Source organism: Elephas maximus, chromosome 21 (genome assembly GCF_024166365.1).
Source record: "Elephas maximus indicus isolate mEleMax1 chromosome 21, mEleMax1 primary haplotype, whole genome shotgun sequence".
Lineage (NCBI taxonomy): Eukaryota > Metazoa > Chordata > Mammalia > Proboscidea > Elephantidae > Elephas > Elephas maximus.
In genome coordinates this window covers 38,716,742-38,737,101 of record NC_064839.1, presented here as the reverse complement: position 1 = coordinate 38,737,101, position 20,360 = coordinate 38,716,742, and the positions used below count along the sequence as shown (strand labels likewise).

Sequence of the window (20,360 nt, the reverse complement as noted above, 5' to 3'; positions counted from 1 at the left end):
CCTCTGGTAACACTGCATATTTTAAATCACAAAAACTTATTGTTGTTGTTGCTAGCTGGCTGCTGTTGAGTTGGCTCCTGACTCATGGTGGCCCCATGAACAGTGTAATGAAATTCTGCCTGGTCCTGCGCTGAACAGTTGTGATCCATAGGGTTTTCACTGGCTGATCTTCAGCAATTGATCACCAGGCCCTTCTTCCCAGTCTGCCTGAGTCTGAAGGCTCTGCTGAAACGTGTGCAGCATTACAGGGATACACAAGCCTTCACTAACAGACAAGGGCAAGTCTCCCACATCAAAGGCGAGAATTCTGCAACTGAACCACCACTGTCCCCTCACAAAGACTTAAAATAATTAAATATATTTTAAAAACAAAAATAATATATGTATATTTTGATAGAACGGACTATGCTAGTAGTAACAGCAGGATGGTTCTTTTAAGATGCTCATATTTAGAAAGCAAACAGTTTAAATATAGAGACTAAAAGCATGGGCTTCGAAAGTCAGACTGCCTGAGTCTGAGTTTCCTTTCTGCCACTTATCATCTGCATGCCCCTGGCCCTTGAAAGTTATTTAACCTCGTTGTTTTACACACTTCATCAGCATAATAGGAATAACAATAGGGCCTAACTCATAGGTTGCTGTCACCTTTATTTAAGCAAGATAGGATATATTATGTAAAGTGCTCAGCAAAATACCAGGCACATAGTAAGTGCTGAAAAATTATTCAAAAAATTTTCAGGACTGGAATCAAGTTTTAATTAGAATAAAAATACAGTACTTTACTCTCTAAAACAACACCTCCAAAAAGCAAGTATAGAAAAGCCTATTGCATTCAAAAGGCCTTCAAGAGTATTACTTTTTTGTCTTAAAAGAATTCTGTTTAGAAAACCTAAGAACTATATTGATTAGAAGAAATATTTTTCTTATAGCAAAAAGAAATGAGAACATTTGTGGTTTGTGTTTAGGGAACTAAAAATGCTGTTGGCAACAAGATTAAGTAAAAAACAGCGTGAACTGAACACTGCATGGCTGAATATAAACAACTGTATCAAAGGGATAATTTAGGAGTAGAAATATTGATGAGCAAAAAATGAAAATTAAAACAACTACCTAGGCTCCTCCTCACTGTTTAATTCAGTCTCTTAGCTTCCGTAAATTACAAGATAAACTCAGAAAAAACTACAACACGGGGAATGACTAAACAACTAAAAGTATACAAAGACCAATAAAAACTGAATTTAACAGAAATGGAAAATAAACTTTTCAGAATAAAAATATCAATTACAATTAATTCCTAGCCAAATAAAGTTAAGATTCACAAAGGTCTATAACAATGCTAAGCATTTCCTAGTACAACAAAGAATTCTTCTAAGAAAGATGCATTGTAAAAGGGACTTCTGATAAGCTGCATCCTGTAATGTAATATGAAGAATCACTGACAGCTTAACTAGTAAAAAAAGTCTGCCTTGAGCATTGTTCTCTTTTAAGAACTATCCATATGGGATCAAAAAAACAACAGCAACTCGAAAGACAGGAAATTGGGGGCAGTGAGATGACGTTAACGTGGGAGGAACAATTTGGAAAAGGAGGGTGAGAATGGTTGCACAATTTAAAGAATGTCATCAATGTCACTGAATAGTGCATGTAGAAACTGTTGGCTTGGTGTATGTTCTGCTATGTATATTCTCAACAATAGTAACAAAAAATAAATCATATATATATATAAATATAAATTGTTGTTAGGTGCCACTGAGTCGATTCTGACCCATAGTGACCCTACGTACAAAAGAACGAAACGCTGCCAGGTCCTGCGCCATTCTCATGATCGTTGTTATGCTTAAGCCCATTGTTGCAGTCACTGTGTCAATCCATCTCATTGAAGGTTGTCCTCTTTTTTGCTGACCCTCAATTTTACCAAGCATGATGTCCTTCTCCAGGGACTGATCCCTCCTGACCACATGTCCAAAGTATGTGAGACACAGTCTCGCCATCCTTACTTCTACGGAGCATTCTGGTTTACTTCTTCCAAGACAGATTTGTTCTTTTGGCAGTCCACGGTATGTATGATATTCTTCTTCAACACCACAATTCAAAGGCATCAATTCTTCTTAGGTCTTCCTTATTCATCATCCAGTTTCCACAAGCATATGAGGTGACTGAAAACACCATGGCTTGGATCAGGCCCACCTTAGCCCTCAAGGTGACATCTTTGCTTTTCAACACTTTAAAGAGGTCTTTTGTAGCCAGATTGTCAATGCAATGAGTCTTTTGATGTCTTGACTGCTGCTTCAATGGGTGTTGATTGCGGATTCAAGTAAAATGAAATCCTTGACAACTTCAATCTTTTCCCCATTTATCATGATGTTGCTTATTGGTCCAGCTGTGAGGATTTTTGTTTTCTTTATGTTGAGGTGTAATCCATACTGAAGGCCATACGCAGTCTTTGATCTTCATCAGTAAGTGCTTCAAGTCCTCTTCACTTCCAGCAAGCAAGGTTGTGTCATCTGTATAACCCAGGCTGTTAATGAGTCTTCTTCTAATCCTGATGCCCTGTTCTTCTTCACATAGACCACCTTTTCAGATTATTTGCTCAGCATACAGATTGAATAAGTATGGTGAAAGGATACAACCCAGACACACACCTTTCCTGACTTTAAACCACGCAGTATCCCCTTGTTCTGACTGAACAATTGCCTATTGATCTATGTACAGGTTCCTTATGAGCACAATTAAGTGTTCTGGAATTCCCGTTCTTGGCAATGTTATCCATAATTTCTTACGATCCACAGTCAAATGTCTTTACATAATCAATAAAACACAGGTAAACATCTTTCTGGTATTCTCTGCTTTCAGCCAGGACCCATGTGACATCAGCAGTGATATCGCTGGTTCCACGTCCTCTTCTGAATCCAGCTTGAATTTCTGGCAGTTCTCTGTTGATATACTGCTGCAGCCGCTTTTGAATGATCTTCAGCAAAATTTTACCTACGTGTGATATTAATGACATTGTCCAATAATTTCAGCATTAGGTGGGATCACCTTTCTTGGAAACAGGCATAAATATAGATCTCTTCCAGTTGGTTGGCCGGGTAGGTGTCTTCTGAATTTCCTGGCATAGACGAGTGAGTATTTCCAGCACTGCATCCATTTGTTGAAACATCTCAATTGGTATTCCGACAATTCCTGGAGCCTTGTTTATCACCAATGCCTTCAGTGCAGCTTGGACTTCTTCCTTCAGTACCACTGCGTTTTATATATTTATATATATATATATATATATAAATTCTTTTAAGGAGGATTAACTTGAAGGCAAGGAGACTAAGGGAATACTTAAAAGAGCTATCTTCAGATGTAAAGAAGGATTAGATTTACTCTGAATTGCTCCAAATAAGTTACATAAGTAGATTTGGACTGAATATGAGAAAGAATTTAATAATTACAGATGTCCAATAATCAAACAGACTGCCTCTCAAAACAGCTCACTGAGGGCTAGAGAGCCATCTGTCACAGATATTTTAGAAGGGACTCCTCTAAGAATCATGTCGGGCCAGATGAGCTTTAGAGTCTTTTAGAACTCAAGATTTTAATGAAGTATCCAAGATACCTTCCCAATATAATACCAATTCTACCTGAACCCTACTATTATTTTGGGATCCATTTAAATATCATAAATTCATATTAATGATCACAAATTCACTACCAAGAAACGATAATATTTTCAGGCTAAATCCCATAGTTCATTTTTTCTATTTTTCTCTAGAAAACCAAAAGAAATAGAACCACTCTAAGTTTGACATATTTTACATGGTAAAATTTCCTGTTCTACAAAGGTCTGTAGATTTTGAAAAACCTCTTCATGTATTTTCAACGAAAGAAAGTATTTTCCCTGGTAGAAAAAAAAAATCACGAGAACCTCAACATCTACTGTCATTAATTTAGCATAAATGAGTAAACAATATTTCAAGAACTGCAAAAACAAGTAAAATGAGGGACTAATTCCATTTACTCATTAAGCTCATCTGCTTAAGGGTATGGGGGAGGGAAATGCTGAGATCTGCTTAGAGCTCAATTTTATGTTCCAAAGTTCCAAAAGTTTAACAGGTTGGTAATTAGCTATTTGTTAAATTTCTCACAAATCAAAGGGAAATTATATACACAAAATAGGTGTAGAAGAGAGGAATGCTGGCAACAAAAAGTTCCATTCAGCATTTGAACTTCTTCTATTACTGCCTTAAAGAGACAATAAGACTACTATAATGGCTCTGGTTTACTTTTAATACTTCTAAGAACTACTATATACCATGTAAATCTGAATACATGTACATATGATCCTTTCTCTCTAAATCAGCTAACCAATGTAGTAATGTTATCAATAGTATTCTATAGCTCTTTCTATATTACATGCATTCTAAACAGTGTCCATAGTTAAGATATATACAAGAAAGAGTAAATTTTATTCCAAGGATCATTTCACTTAGAGTTCTACTTAACAGTGCGAACAAAAGTACCCACTATAAAAAGCCAACACAGGGAACACTACATTGTATCAAAGGCCCTAACAAAGCACAGCAACATTCTCAACATCAAAGTCAAATTAAAACTCAAGCCTTGGCCACCTAAAAGGTATAATCTATAAATGTTAAAAACAATACAGATAATAATACAATCACCAATAGTAAGGATACTTTAATAATATTCACTGCATACCGAACACTAGGACACCATACTGGAGGTGTTTTACATATTATAAAACTATGCCTACTTTGCCAACAAGAAAAATAAAGTTCTGAGATTAGGTAATAGACTCACAGTCACATAATTAGTACATAATGGTATCACGGTTTGAACCTGTGTCGGTCTGATTACAAAGCCCAGCATCTTTAAGGTAAACCAGGTTATTTTATATAGCCAAAAACTTATGCAAAAGAGAGCTCAAAGCACTTTATGTTACCCTTATTCATACCAAGAAACTTAAAAAGCTAAGTTTAACATTGCCATATTCCATTAAGTCTATAGGCCCTCATCTGAAAGATATACTATTTTTCACGTACCATTAAGGAAAAAGCACTGACAAACTATGGCCTGCCATCAACTGTTAAGACATAGCCTGATTTCAGATGTATTAAAATGTTTTTTAAAAAAAGAAAAACAACTTAAAAGAAAATTATATTTCACATATAATTCATTCTTTTAAAATTTTAAAACAATACAGACATATGGAGCAAAAAACAAACAAAAATCTCCTTTTCTCCACCTCATTTGTAATCAGTTTAATGTACATCCTAAAAAAGGACTTTTCGTTCCATTTTTATAACATTAAAATACGATAAACAAAATCTTAGTGACTTGCCAGAGGTCACCCAACAAGTCAGTGAGAAAAAAAGAATTAGAATTGCTAATCCCAAGGTTGTTATTTTGTGTTATACACATTCTTCTGCTTCTCAGCTTGTCTTAAAAGATAGTCTATCAAATACTTAGAATCTTAAGTCATTTTGATAACTGGGAATAAAAGTAACTACATGATCATGAGCCAAAGGACGATCTATTTTCCATATGATCTTGTTAGAACTTTTCAGACAGAGGCAATGATTATACTAAACTTCACAAGTGAGTCGTTTATCACTTCAACAGTTCAATAGAAAAGACCAAATATTATAATGTAAAGAGCAGCGGACTGGGAGTCAAGACGTGTGTCTCAAATATGCATGTACAAGTGTGCTTTAGACCCGAGCTCTCTGGGCCTCTGTTTTACATCTATAAAAAAAAGGGAAAGGGTCTCAGTGAGTCTCAGTGAGGAAGTTATTGGGTTTTTAAGCAGGACAATGCTTTGTAGCATAGGACTGCCCCACCACTGAGGGCATTAAGCCTCTCTGGTCCTTGTCCCCTAAATGCAGGTAACTCTCTCCAGTTGTTGTAACAAAATCTATAAATTTTATAAATGAGTAATCCTTCAGTTATACTCAAGTGACTGAAAAAAAGGGAGAAGGAAATACTGGATGATTTAGAAAACATACATGGGGTAATTTTAGTACCAGTAATTCCATTTCCAGGACCTAGCCTAGGGAATTAACCAACAATGTAAAGATTTATAGGCAAATGTTTATTCATCACACTACTTGTAAGAGTTGAATGACCTGAAACAACCCAAACGGGTAACATTTACTAGCACTTATTTGGTGCTAGATATCATTCTAAGTACTTTGGTCCCTTATTATTCAGAGTTTAGCACATCACATAGGAGCTTAACAGAAATACAGAGTCTCAGGCCCCACCCTAGACCTATTAAATCAGAATCTGTATTTTAACAAGCTCTTCAGGTGGACATTAGAGTCTGAGAAGCACTACTTTGCAAGCATTAATTCAATCTTAGAAACATGCATAATTAACTTAATTCTCATGACAACTCTATAATGTAAATATAATCATCCTTCATTTTATACATTAGGAAACTGAGGCAGAGAGAGTTATGTAATTTACATAGGTAGGGATTGTCAGAGCCAGAATTTGAACCCACAGCGCTAAACCATTATTATATACGGTCTCTCAATTTTTAAATAATCTATAATATATCCATAAAACTGAATACTTTGTAGCTATGAAAATGAGTATCTAAAGAATTTTGTGACAAGGAAATTAAGATGATATATTAAGTGAATAGACAGGATATAAAATTCAATATATGAGCTCAAAATTTAATTAAAAAGTGTGTATGCATACACACACATATACAAAGATTTTAAATATACATATAAAAACATATATGTGCATATAAAAAACATATATGAAGCCTTGGTGGCCTGGTGGTTAAGAGCTACAGCTGCTAACCAAAAGGTCAGCAGTTCGAATCCACCAGCCATTTCTTGAAAACCCTATGGGGCAGTTCTACTCTATCCTACAGGGTAGCTATGAGTGGGAACCAACTCGACAGCTATGTGTGTATGTGTGTGTATATATATATACACACAGATATATATATGCATACACATACACACACATACCACACATACACATATGTATCTATACACATGTATATACACATACGTGCACACATACCATACACAGACACACATACACTCTCTCTCACATAGAAAAAGAACAGGAGTAAAGAAGAAAAAAATCTTAGTATGGGGAGGCAATGTAGGTTAAGGATGGGATCTGGGGTCAGAATGCCCAAGTTCACATTCCAGCTCTACCACTTATTAGCTAAGTGATCTTAGTTGGGATGCTTAACTTCTTTAAACCTCACTTTTTTCATCTATAAAATGGGAGTAGTATTAGTAATTACCTCACAAAATCACTGTGAGATTAAATGAGGTAATCTACATAAAGCAGGAGCACTGAAAATTACTATTATTATCTTTATATTTTTTCCACATATTCTACAATGAACATATATTTCAGTAGGGGGGGAAAAGTTATTAAAAGAGATAATCCCTAAGATCGTCAACTGTCTTATAAAGGATTATTATGAAGAAAGTATCTACTCCTCTTATTAGATAACATAAGATGAAGCAAGCACTTCACAGTTGGGTAAGAGACCTGAAAAAGAACTTTAAATGAGAATGCTTAAATACGGAGACTTGGTTAGGGAAGCTGTGCAAGTTCCTCTCCTTAAGGGTCTTTTCTCAGAATGAAGCCCATCATCTATCTTTAATCATTCTGGAATTCCAACTGCCTGACAGTAGCTGCCTGACCTTGAGCAAGTTACTGGACCTCTCAAAGCCTTAGTTTTTCTCATTTGAAAAGAGATGGTGTTGCTTCCATCAGAGTTATTGTGAGGATTAAATGAGAAAATGTATGGAAAGGACTAAACACACTGAAGTCCCTGGGTGGTGCCTGACTACTACCAGCCGAAAGGCTGGCGGTTCAAACACACCGAGAGGCTCATGGGAAGATAGGCTTGGTGATGTGCTTCAGAAAGGTCACAGCCTAGAAAATCCTATGGAGCAGATCTACTCTGCAAACATGGGGTGGCCATGAATTGGAATGCACTCAACAGCAACTAAAAGCAACAAGTACAAAGACTAGCACAAGAAAGCACTTAATGGCAGATAAAAATCTATCATCATCATCATTATTCTTTGGCTGGATGAGACTTCTTGAGCTTCTGTTCCAGCAATGAAAATATGTTCATTCTTTAAAACCACAGTTCTAGGTGTTTTCATTATTTTCTAATCACTTATATCCACGAACAGATATTTCTTTATAAAACATTAAGACCAGAGGGCTAAAAAGAGACAAACTCCCTAATCTAAATGTCGTTTAGATTCACAAAAGTAAATACACACTACATCATTTGGCTTCTTAATTACATAACTAGCAGGAGCAAACCAATTCAAGTGGAGTTTTCTCTGCATTTCTAGTATCTTTGTGTACATACACATTAGTATACAAATGAATCAGTCAAATGCTTAAACAAGTGAACTCCATCAGCCACTATCAGCTGTAATCTAGGTGAAAGCTCTCCGCCTGATAAAATTATATCAGAGTCAGTGTTAAGATTTTTAATAAGGATCACCTTTTATAGTAATGATAACGAAAAGGTTGGCAGTTTGAATCCACCAGGAACTCCTTGGAAACCCTATGGGGGCAGTTCTACTCTGCCCTATACGGCCACTGAGTCAGAATCGACACGATGGCAATGGGTTTTTTTGGGGGGCAACGGGTTTTCTTGGTTTTGGAAGACTCACCCAGTATGATCCTTTCGTTTTACAAATGGATTTAGGAAATGTAGTTGTTTGAGCACATTAACTGGTGAACAAGGAAAATATTAAAACGCTAATCTACTTTTCAGGAATTAGTCCAAATTCTAAAAGAAACACATAGTAAACCTCAGTTTAGACTTTTAAAATGACACCAATTTTTAGCTCAGCAAAAGGTGTTACTATTATTGCCACTTTTTCAGGTGTTAGCGGGAGCTCCCTCTCTTTCAATAGAATTGGATCCACAGCTTTGAATTCTATTTCAAAAGGAATACTTATTTACTACAGGGAAGGGGGAGGAGGTAAAGACAATGACCAGGTATTTAAAGAGCTCTTATTTGATGTCTGGAGTTCCTGTGTGGTACAAACAGCTAGCAGCTGAACGGTTGGCAGTTCAAATCCACCCTGAGTAACTTTGGAAGTGAGGCCTATCTGCTTCCGAAAGGTGACAGCCATGAAAACCCTACGGAGTGCGTTTCTACTCTCAAACACATGGGGTCACCGTAAGTCGGAACAGACTCAGTGGCAACTGGTTTGGTTTTTATTTGATGTTTAATTCAAAGAATAATTTTTTTAAAAACCCAAATCAAAACTGAATCAAAAAAACAACCAAACAAAACTGAAACTTTTTAGTATTTTCCTTGCTCATATTAACAGTATAAAACTACTATGAGAATACATTTCTTTCCATTTATAAAAACATTTCAAAGACGAATGGTTCTTGAACATACAAAAATATGCTCAAATTCACCCATTAAGTAAAATGGAGATTAAAACAACAAAATTCCTAGCAGATTTGCAAATATAGATCACTAAACTCGAAAAAAGATTTGTCCTTGAAATGCTGACTTCATGATTCTTGAATTTAACACCTCTTGGCAATCATTTCTATTTACAAACAGGTGTATGCTTGTGCATGAGTGTCTATTTACAAATTTTAACAACTAGTATATACTGGAGAAAGAAAGGGGGAACAGGTATACTTTCATGTTATCAATGGAAACCTCTAAGGAGAGGAATTTGACAACATCTATCAAAACTATAAATGCATATATCCTTTGACTCAGCCATTCCACTTCTAGTTTATTCTACACACACATGCCCATGTATGAGAAACATCATAGGTACAAGGATATTCATTGCAATATTCTTCATAGCAGCAAAAATAAAACTGGTAACAACCTAAATGTCCATTAATAGGAGACTGGCTAAAATATGGCAGATTCATAAAATGGACTACTATAAACACAGCCATTAAAAAGCATGAAAACTATATAAATATTAATATGAAAAGATCTCTAAGAGATATTAAGTCAGCGGTGTGTTGCATAGACTATCATTAATTTTCAAATTTACATATAAATATACACACTGATGCATGAGCATACACTTGTAAATAAATAGAATTATCCTTAGGATGCATAAGAAAATGGCGTAAGAACTGCCTTCAGAAAAGGTTTGGATCCTTAGGGCAAGGTGTAAAAGGAAGACTTACTTCTCACTGCATATCCTTTTACACATTTCAATTTCATTCAACTTCCATGTATTATTTTCAAAAAATAAATGTTTAAAATATTTATTTTAAATTTAGATATGTGATCTATGGTATGTATAACCCAAAAGAAATGACTATCAGAATTTCCTTCCTTCACCAGGAAAGAAAACACACACAATACAGGGGAGGTCAGCACAATTGGACCAAACCAAAAGCAAAGAAGCTTCCTGAATAAACTGAATGCTTCAAAGGCCATTGTAGCAGGGGCAGGGTTTTGGGGGCCATGATTTCAGGGGACATCTAAGTCAATTGGCATAATAAAATCTATTAAGAAAACATTCTACATCCCACTTTGAAGAGTGGCATCTGGGGTCTTAAATGCTAGCAAGCAGCCATCTAAGATGCATCATTCGGTCTCCACCGACCTGGATCAAAGGAGAATGAAGAACACCAAGGACACAAGGTGATTACGAGCCCAAGAGACAGAAAGGGCCACATGAACCAGAGACTACATCATCCTGAGACCAGAAGAGCTAGATGGTGCCTGGCTACAACCCACGACTGCCCTGACAGGGAACACAACAGAGAACCCCTGAGGGAGCAGGAGAGCAGTGGGATGCAGACCCCAAATTCTCATAAAAAGACCAGACTTCATGGTCTGACTGAGACTGGAAGGACCCCGGTGGTCATGGCCCCTAGACCTTCTGTTGGCCTAGGACAGGAACCACTCCAGAAGCCAACTCTTCAGACATGGATTGGACTGGACAATGGGTTGAAGAGGGATGCTGGTGAGGAGTAAGCTTCTTGGATCAGATGGACACTTGAGACTATGTTGGCATCTCCTGCCTGGAGGGGAGATGAGAGGGTAGAGGGGGTTAGAAGCTGGTGAAACGGACACGAAAAGAGAGAGTGGAGGGAGAGAGTGGGCTGTCTCATTGGGGGGAGAGTAATTGGGAGCGTGTAGCAGGGTGTATGTAAGTTTTTGTGTGAGAGACTGACTTGATTTGTAGACTTCCACTTAAAGCACAATAAAAATTATTAAAAAAGAAAAATTTTCCTTCACCAGTAGTCTTTTAAATTTGAGAATCATAAAGTCAGCATTCCAAGAACAAATCTTTTTTTCAAGACTCCACAATCCACATCAGTTCCAGCAAAATTAAAATCCTAAAATCCACTTCTAAGCAAAAATACATATTACTTATACTGCAGTAGAATAGGAGTGGTAAAACTCAGGTCTTACCTGACCAAGTCTCCATGAAGCTGTAAATAAAGGCTTTCCTTTCCCTCTCCAGCACATATTTCAGATGCTGGTGTCTCCACTGTGCAAAGGACGAGATGTACATCAGAGGAGGAGGAGGAGGTGGTGGTGGTTGTAGTGGCAGTGGTTGTTTCTGCTCCATAAAGGTAAACACAGCCTCTCTTCACATCTTCTCTCAGCCAATCTCTTTCTCGAGAACCAAACCTGCTTCTCCGATTCAAACAATTTCTGCTCCCATTGCGTTTCATATTTCTCTAAAAAATATCAAGAAAAAGAAATCATTAGCTAAATGTATGCCTGAATTAGACATGTAGAGTCCTTACCCCATCCTTCCACTTTATCTTTACCAATACTCTGTTCAGGTACCACTTCCTCTTATGGAGCCTTCCAAATCTCCCATCCCCTATTTTAACCTGGATAACTTGATTTTCATTACCATTAATGTTCATGTCTCCATTCATCCATCATCCTCTCTGACCCTTTCTTTTCGTTTTCAGAAAAGTGTCAAGAATAAAAAAAAAAAAAACCTGTGTACCTACCACCTGTATTTCACAAATTTTAATATTTTACCATATTTGTTTCAGATCATTATCTAAAAGAAAATACATACACTATATGGTATCCTACCACAATCCCATTCCCTCCTCTCTCTCCAGAAACAAACACTGTACTGCATGTGGTATATATCATTCCATGCACTTTTTATGTTTGCCTTTTTTTTTTGTATGTATATGTTATACATAGTATTGTTTTACAGGATCTAAAACTTTATCTAAATATTAACATACAGCAATGTTTTTATTTAGTTCAACATTGGTTTAGAGGTGTATCTATGTTAATACACTCAGCTCATCCATTTGAACTACTTAATAATATTCCATTATATGAACACACCACAATTCACCCATTCTCCTGTTAATGGCATTTATTTTGTTTCCAATTTTTAAGACTGAAAACAGTGCTGCAATAATACATTTTTACATGTCTCCTTATGCAAATATTCAAGTTTCTCTACGGTCCTGACCCTCTGCCTCTTATCCCAAGTAAGCAAGTCCGGTATGACACAATATTTAACAAATATTCTTTCCACTTCTGTCATATTTTAAAAAATTATTGTTATATCTAATAATTTAAGTATGTAAAATTCATATATTGTGAAGTCAAGTTATCTCTAAGCAAAAACAATTGCTACAGCCAATGTAACAAGTTTCAAAAGATCAACACTCACCTTCCCTATTTTTATGATCAGGCTATTTCTGTCCCCTTTAACAAAGCAGCAATTTCCACTAACAATTACAAGAATATACCTCTCCAGCTTCATTACCCACTACCCTTCACTCTGTATTCTAGTCATACCAGAGAACTTGTAGCTTCCCTAACACACCAACTATTCCACAATTCTGTGACTTGCCTGTATCATCCTTCCCCATCTTGTCTGGCTAGTTCTTGTTCAAAACTCTATCAGATATCACCTTCTCCGTGGAGCTTTCCAGAGCCCTGGTGGTGCAGCAGTTAAAAGCTCAGCTGCTAGTCTGAAGGTCGGCAGTTCGAATCCACCAGCCGCTCCTCGGAAACCTTACGGGGCAGTTCTACTCTGTCCTATAGGGTCGCTACGAGTCGGGATGGACTCGACAGCAATGTGTTTTTGTTTTTTCTTTTTTGAAGGCGTTTTCCATGTCTCTTGTTATGGACTGAATTATGTCCCCCCAAAAACGCGTGTATCAACTTGGTTAGGCCATGATTCCCAGTATTCTCTGGTTGTCCTCCATTTTGTGCTTGTAATTTTATGTTAAAGAGGATTAGGGTGGGATTGTAATACCCTTACCAGGTCACATTCCTGATCCAAGGTAAAGGGAGTTTCCCTGGGGTGTGGCCTGCACTACCTTTTATCTCCCAAGAGATAAAAGGAAAGGGAAGCAAGCAGAGAGTTGGGGACCTCATACCACCAAGAATGCAGCATCAGGAGCAGAGCGTGTCCTTTGGACCCACGGTCCCTGCACCTGAGAAGCTCCTCAACCATGGGAAGATTGAGGACAAGGGCCTTCCTCCAGAGCAGAGAGGGAGAAAAAGCCTTTCCCTGGAGCGGATGCCCTAAATTTGGAGTTTTAGCCTACTTTGCTGTGAGAAAATAAACTTCTCTTTGTTAAAGCCATCCACTTGCGGTATTTCTGTTACAGCAGCACTAGATAACTAAGACATCTCCCATCCCCATTCTCCCCTCCTCCAAGCCAGTTGACTTCAACTCATGGTAACCCCACGTGTGTCAGAGTAGAACTGTGCTCCACAGGGTTTTCGATGGCTGATTTTTCAGAAGTAGTCCACTGGGCCTTTTTTCCAAGGTGTTTCTGGGTGGACTTAAACCTCCAACCTTTTGGTTAGCAACTGAGCATGTTAACAGCTTGTTCCATCCCGGGACTATTCTCCCCTGCTACGCAGAAAGAATAACTCCACTTTCTCCTCAGTAAAACATCTCCAAATTGAACATACTTATCATAGCATGTTTTAATTATTTGTTATGTCTTCTCCTTTCCTCCACTGAGAGCTTCTTCCAATGCCTTAGCACTTAGGTGGCACACAAATGTATGAAGAACTTAGCTGACATCACAGAAATTTACTCTCAATCTGTACTTTAGTCCAATTAGTCCTGGCAAAAAGTTGAACATACTTGGGGAAAAAAAACTACATTTTTGTAGAAATCTAAAATCTTTTCTTAATATCAGTCACATACTAATAAGTGAAAAGAAGTAAATTAATTACTTTCCTTACTATTCCTCATTAGAAAACAGAAATACCTAAAAATAAACCAAATATTATTTTAGCATATATTTAAATAGAATATTTGAGAATACTTGTAGCACCTAATATTCAATTTCTAAAGACGGTAAGAAAAGAAAAAAAGGAAAGTTAATAAGGTATCACTCATGTGGGAACAGAGAAAAATAAGGATGGGAATGGCTTCACTATTTAAGTTTAAGATGTTAGTAGCCATCAAGTAGGTTCTGACTCCTGGAGACTTTATGTATAACAGAATGCAATGTTGCCCAGTCTTATGTCATCTTCATGATCATTAGTATGTTTGAACCCACTGTTGCAGCTATTTATTTATTTAGGACAATATAGGTAAACTGATCATTCTGCAGATGTTAGAGATTTGGATATAGCTATTCAAAACCATGAGGATTATTACTGATTCTAACTTTAGATAAGTAGGATAAATCCCTGCTACAAGTGGGAACTAGGTCTCTCTCTACTCATCAAAGGCAGATTCTCAAAGACGAATGTCTCAGAATTAAAAAGAGCTTCCAAGTGCTTATTTTATAAACACAGGAACCACTATATTGGTACCATTAAAAAAAAATTAACCATTAATTTTAAATATTCCTTCATTTTTATTGTGCTTTAGATGAAAGTTTACAGACCAAATTAGTTTCTTATTAAACAATTAATACACATATTGTTTTGTGATATTCTCTGCCAGCCCTACAACGTGTCAACACCCTCCCCTTCTCGACCTTGCATTCCCCCCCTTACCAGCTTTCCTGTCCCCTCCTGCCTTCTCACCCTTGTCCCTGGGCTGGTGTGCCCATTTAGTTTCATTTGGTTTTACAGGCCTGTCTAATCTTTGGCTGAGTTAAAAGGGTGTAACTTCAGTGCTGAGTTAAAAGGGTGTCCGGGGGCCATGCTCTCAGAGTTTGTCTAGTCTCTGGCAAACCGGTAAGTGTGGTCTTTTTTTCTGTGAGTCAGAATTTTGTTCTACATTTTTCATCAGCTCTGCCCGGGACTCTCTATTGTGATCCCTGTCAGAGCAGTCAGTGGTGGTAGCCAGGTACCATCTAGTTGTGCTGGACTCAGTCTGGTGGATGAGTTCTTTAGACTAATTGTTCCCTTATGTCTTTGGTTTTCTTCATTCTCCCTTGCTCCAGGGGGGTGGGGGGGGTGGGTGGGACCAATGGAGTATCTTAGATGGCCACTCACAAGTTTTTAAGATCCCATATTCCTTATTTTTTAATCTTTGGGAAAGATGAGCTGGTCAACCTGAAAACAGTGTTCTGTACAGTACAGTAACATTTATACAAAGAAACTGAGCATTCTGCACTCAGTGGAGAGAAATTTTGCTCACTGCTGTAAAGAACAAATAAATACTATTCCACACAGCCACCAAATAGTATCTTTAAAAGTTTTTTAAGGTCTAATAATGGCTCACTGACCTTTTCAGTCTTAAAAAAGTCAAGAGCAAGCCCAGAAACTATTAGTTCATCTGTGATTTTTCTTCTGCGATGATTTTTCAGTCTTTTTTTTTATGCAATGCATTTTATTTCCCTTTAAGACTATAAATCCCTTAAAGAACTTTGCATTATTAACACATATTGTCATTATTGTTGTGTTGTTGGTCACTATTTACCTCAAAGAATGTACCACCTGTCTATATGATATATTCCCCTTCCCCATGAATATAAACTGTTGAGTCAGCACTATAACATATTCTCATAAACCAGTTCAATGGGCATTTAAAAGACCTGGACAAAGCAAAGCCTTTTAGATGGACTGTTTAGCTATTACTAACAATTGCTGAATTACCTACTGGTTCCTTCCTCTCAAGGTCCCTGGTCGATTTCCACTCATAGTGACCCTACAGGATAGGACAGAACCCCCCTTTAGGGTTTTCAAGGCCGTAATCTTTATGGAACCAGAACATCAGGGTGGGTTTGAACCACAGACTTTTTGGCTAGCAGCCAAGCACTTAACCATTGTGCCACCAGGGCTCCTTTAAAACAGGGTCTGATAAGACAACTCTCCATACTCAGTGAATTCTGTTAGAATGTGAAATACCCTAAGGGAAGAGATATGTTCCTCCATTTGAAACTTTTAAAACAAGATGGGTTCATCTCTGGGAATATACATGTTAAAGAATATTTTGGAATGGGCTAAGAAGAGTTGGCTGGGATGGGGAGAGAACAATATTTCAGTACTTAAAATCTTTTTGGTATTGATTTTTTAAAACCACGCACACTTATTCTTACAAAAAATTTAAATTATTGAAAAAACAAATTTCAGGGCATTTACTGACTACCAGTAATCAGTTGTAACTTCACAGCTTCTATAGACTGAGTAAATTAAATAAAACATAATCCTAAAATCATAGGAAACATCTGGAATATTTTAAAAATTCAAAGGTACTCTTAATATTTTTAAGAGTATTAAAAATATCATACTTATACTCCAACTATAACTGTAAAAGAATACATTCTAAATAGCAATTTTCTAAATGAAATCTGGGGACAGACTGTGAATCAAATTTTCCTATACCCCACATAGATGCACCTAGATATAGTCTGACTTTAGTTATATTCGCCTTTTTATGAAGATCTACATATATAATTTGACAATAATGATGTTCACGATCTGTTAAATGTAAAAAAGTTACAAAACAGACTGAAAAGCTGTTTTCAAAGGGTCCTTAGTGAACATGTGGGAAATTATGACTTTCTTCCCAATTAGAAGTCTTCTACTTAAATATTCTTTTCCAGTTTCACTAGGCACAAAATTCAACCACTTGGTTACTGAAGGGAAATTTTGTTGTAGAACATATACCACCTATCCTCCATAAGGGGCCAATTATTTGCAAGGATTATTTAAACTGTTGACTATATGCAATAAATGAGCCCTGGTGGTACAGTGGTTAAGGCTCGGCTGCTAACCAAAAGGTCAGCTGCAGGAGAAAGATGTGGCAATCTGCTTCCTTAAAGATCACATACTGCCTTAGAAACTCTATCGGGCAGTTCCACTCTGTCCTATGGAGTTGCTATGAGTCAGAATTGACTTGACAGCAAGGGGTTTGGTCTTTTTATATGTAATAAAGTAAGGATGCAAAGGTCTTAAAGACTCTGCCTCCCACACCATCTCAGTATTGTAATTACCATCAGTTTCTGGAATCTTTCTAATGGTCCCCTGATTGGAATCTCAGGGAAGAAGGGTTAGACTGTCTTCAATAAAGGTTCTCATTTCTCAGTTCCTTCCCTCTCACAACTCACCCCATCCCCCACCCCCCAAAAAAGTTATTAAAAAAAAAAAAAGCAAGGGTGTTTACCTTCTAGGCCAGAAGGCATTGCCTATCTCTCAGACCTGCAATTTCCCGATAAGCCGAGTGAAGTTAAAAAACATTTTTTAATAGAGTTAATTCACAATTTACATTTTTGTGATTTCAGTTTTAAATAAATATCCAAAAACCTCTGGGTAATTACATTTACAACCTATGGTTATATAAATTATAATAAATATATAGAAGGGTCATGCAAAAATTGGAGATAATCTATGAAAGGTTATTACTTTAAGTCCCTGCATTAAGAGTGAGAGGTAGTGGCAGAATTTTTTTCTTTTTTAAATATTTTACAGAGTTCTAGTTTATGTTGTTTCATGGATTCATTAGATCCTTCTAATCCATCTTTGCGATGGCCTACTAATAATGTTAATAACAAGTGCATACTGCTCAAACTCAATCCCAATTAACTACTATGACTTAATGCATTTTTAACATTGTATACTTTAATTCTTTTGCAAGGTATTTTTGACACAACAAATCTTGTAAATTTTCTTTTCTCTCTTCCTTCTCCCTGGCAAGTTTCAAATCCTATCGACTTCTCTTCTAGAACTCCAGAATGAATTCCATTCCACCTCCAGAAGGACATCTAATTGACTTATTTGACATACAGAAAGTTTCTCTCCAACTATTTCAAAGGCTAGTAGAAGACTCCCCTGAGCCTACACAATCCCTCCTTCTAAGCATCTTCACTGCCCCTCCCCACCCTACATTCCATATGCACTTAAACTTCTTGTCATCACCTCCAAGGCTCCACTTGCCTGCATCTGCTTTCATTTCCTCCTACTCCCCTAATTCCTGCCAAAAAGCCCCGCTTGCTGCCTGTTGCATAACTGCTCCCCCATCACAGTCTCCCCGGATCGCTAGCCCCACTCCTGCAATCAGGAATGCCCCCTTTAGGTCCAGCCCCTCCTTCCTCCCGCAGCACGCCCAGCGATTCCCCCTAATTAAGCTCCTCCGTAGGTTTCCTCCCCAGACGAGGCGGGTCGTACTTCCTCGCCGACGTCTACAGAGCGAGGAGCCGGGTGGCAACTTCACTTGTGAACCCCGAGGGCAGAGTCTACCCGCTCCGCCCCGCGCAGCCCCGAGCACACCGCAGCGCGCGGCCAATCATCGCCGCCATCCTCCCGCTGGGGTGATGTCTTCAGGTGTCTGGGGAGAGAGCCCTGCGTGCTTCCAGCCCCGCGCTCGGGCCAGCGGCGAGGCGGCCGAGGGAGGCAGGGCCGGCCCGGGGCCCCACAGAGGCCGGTGGGCGACGGCGGCCCAGCAGACAGCCAGCGGAGGCGGGGGCCTGCGAGGCGGGGGCCTGCGAGGCGGGTGGCGCGGGGCCAGGGATGGGCAGCGCCGAGGACCGAGGCGGCCGAGGCCTGGGCGGGGGCGCGGGCGCGGGCGCGGGCGGGGGCGGGGGCGCGGGCGCGGGCGCGGGCGCCGCGCGGAGGCCTCGGCGGGGACCACTGTGGCCGCGGCCGGCTGAGGGGCGGCCGACCGCCAAGCTGACTGACTGCCGCGGGCGGGGGTGGCCAGCTGCCTCGGCCTTCGCGCCGGGCGGGGGCGGCCTCCTCCTTCCCTCACTCCCCCCTCGGCTCGCCCGCCTCACCTTCAGGACCCGAATTCCTCCCGGCCAGCGGCTCACGGGCGCTTCGGGCGGCTCCAGGGGCTCCAGCGGGCCCGCGGGCGCCGGCTCCACCTCCCCCATCAGCAGCAGAGACCACACAGGGACGCCCGGCGGGGCCGACGGCGCGCCGGGCCTCAGCGGCGCGCGCGAGCAGCGGAGGCCCCGCCCCCGTGAGCCGCGGTCCCGCCCTGACCCCGCCCCTGGTCCCGCCCCCTCCCGCAGCCCCGCCGGACCTGCGTAGCTGCGGGCCCCGGGTGGCCCCGGTGTGGCGGAGCCGCCGGCCGAGGGCTCGGCGGGCGGAGTACGGCGCCGCCGCAGGGTTGAGCCTCTGCAGCGGGCCGCGCTGGGTTTGGAGGACTGAGGCGCAGGAAGGGCTATTTACAGCTATCCCCGCCTCCTTAGTGCCTGCACCTGTCAGTTGTCACTGGACGCTGCAGTCCGCCGAGGGTGGCTCCTGTAAGTTAGCTCTCTAAAACGTTTCCTTTCTAGTTTAAAACCGGCCTGTCACCCTCACTTGCAAAGCCCTTGGAAGAACTGTTGAAAATACCTTAACGAGGCCCTTTCTCTTCCTTACTGGAGATGGCTTACGACCTTCGTCAGCAAATTCGACCCAAAATAATGTGTTCACTCATCTTCCAGCAATATCTAAATTCCCTTTCCTCCTCTTGTAGCAAAATTACCAGAAGTCTGTTCTCTCCCTCAAAGAGTAATACAGTCTGTGAGCCATTGATTATTTACAATGCTAAGTCGGAAAATCTTTAAAAGTTATCGTTTTGTTTTAGTTCCTACAGTGATGATAGTTTTGTGACCAATGGGCCAAATGTGGAATCAGCCTGATTTCAAATCTCAGCTCTATCACTTATTTGAGCTATACCCTTGTGTAAGTTACTTGATCTAAGTTTCTGGTTCTTAAGCTGTGAAATACAGATGAATATCTGCTTGATAGTTATTATGACGACTTAATGAATAATGCTTACAAAGCACTAAACATATAGTCGAAATTTATAGTAAAAAACCCAGACCCCAGCTATGAGTCGAAATCGAAATTTATAGTAGCCATTCTAATTCTGAATTTCCAAATTTAAGATTCACTAGATTTTTCAAAAAGCACTCTTCTTGTTCCTCTTAAATTTTTCTAGGATGTCTCACAGAATCCAGACTTTCTGGAGCCATGGAGGCTGGATAAACCCCCA

General features: G+C 39.4%; 1 protein-coding gene across 1 annotated transcript in view; it reads right to left on the bottom strand.

Moving 5' to 3' along the window:
- Nucleotides 1–19,303, bottom strand: part of PHLPP2 (PH domain and leucine rich repeat protein phosphatase 2) — a 91,633-nt gene extending 72,330 nt beyond the window's left edge. Inside the window, exons 1-2 of the mRNA XM_049864152.1 lie at nt 19,150–19,303; nt 11,438–11,709 (exon numbers count right to left, since the gene is read on the bottom strand). Of these exons, the coding sequence (XP_049720109.1) occupies nt 11,438–11,709; nt 19,150–19,248 (371 nt within the window). The 5' untranslated portion in view covers nt 19,249–19,303. The remainder of the gene's footprint in view (nt 1–11,437; nt 11,710–19,149) is intronic.
- Nucleotides 19,304–20,360: the final 1,057 nt, after the last annotated feature.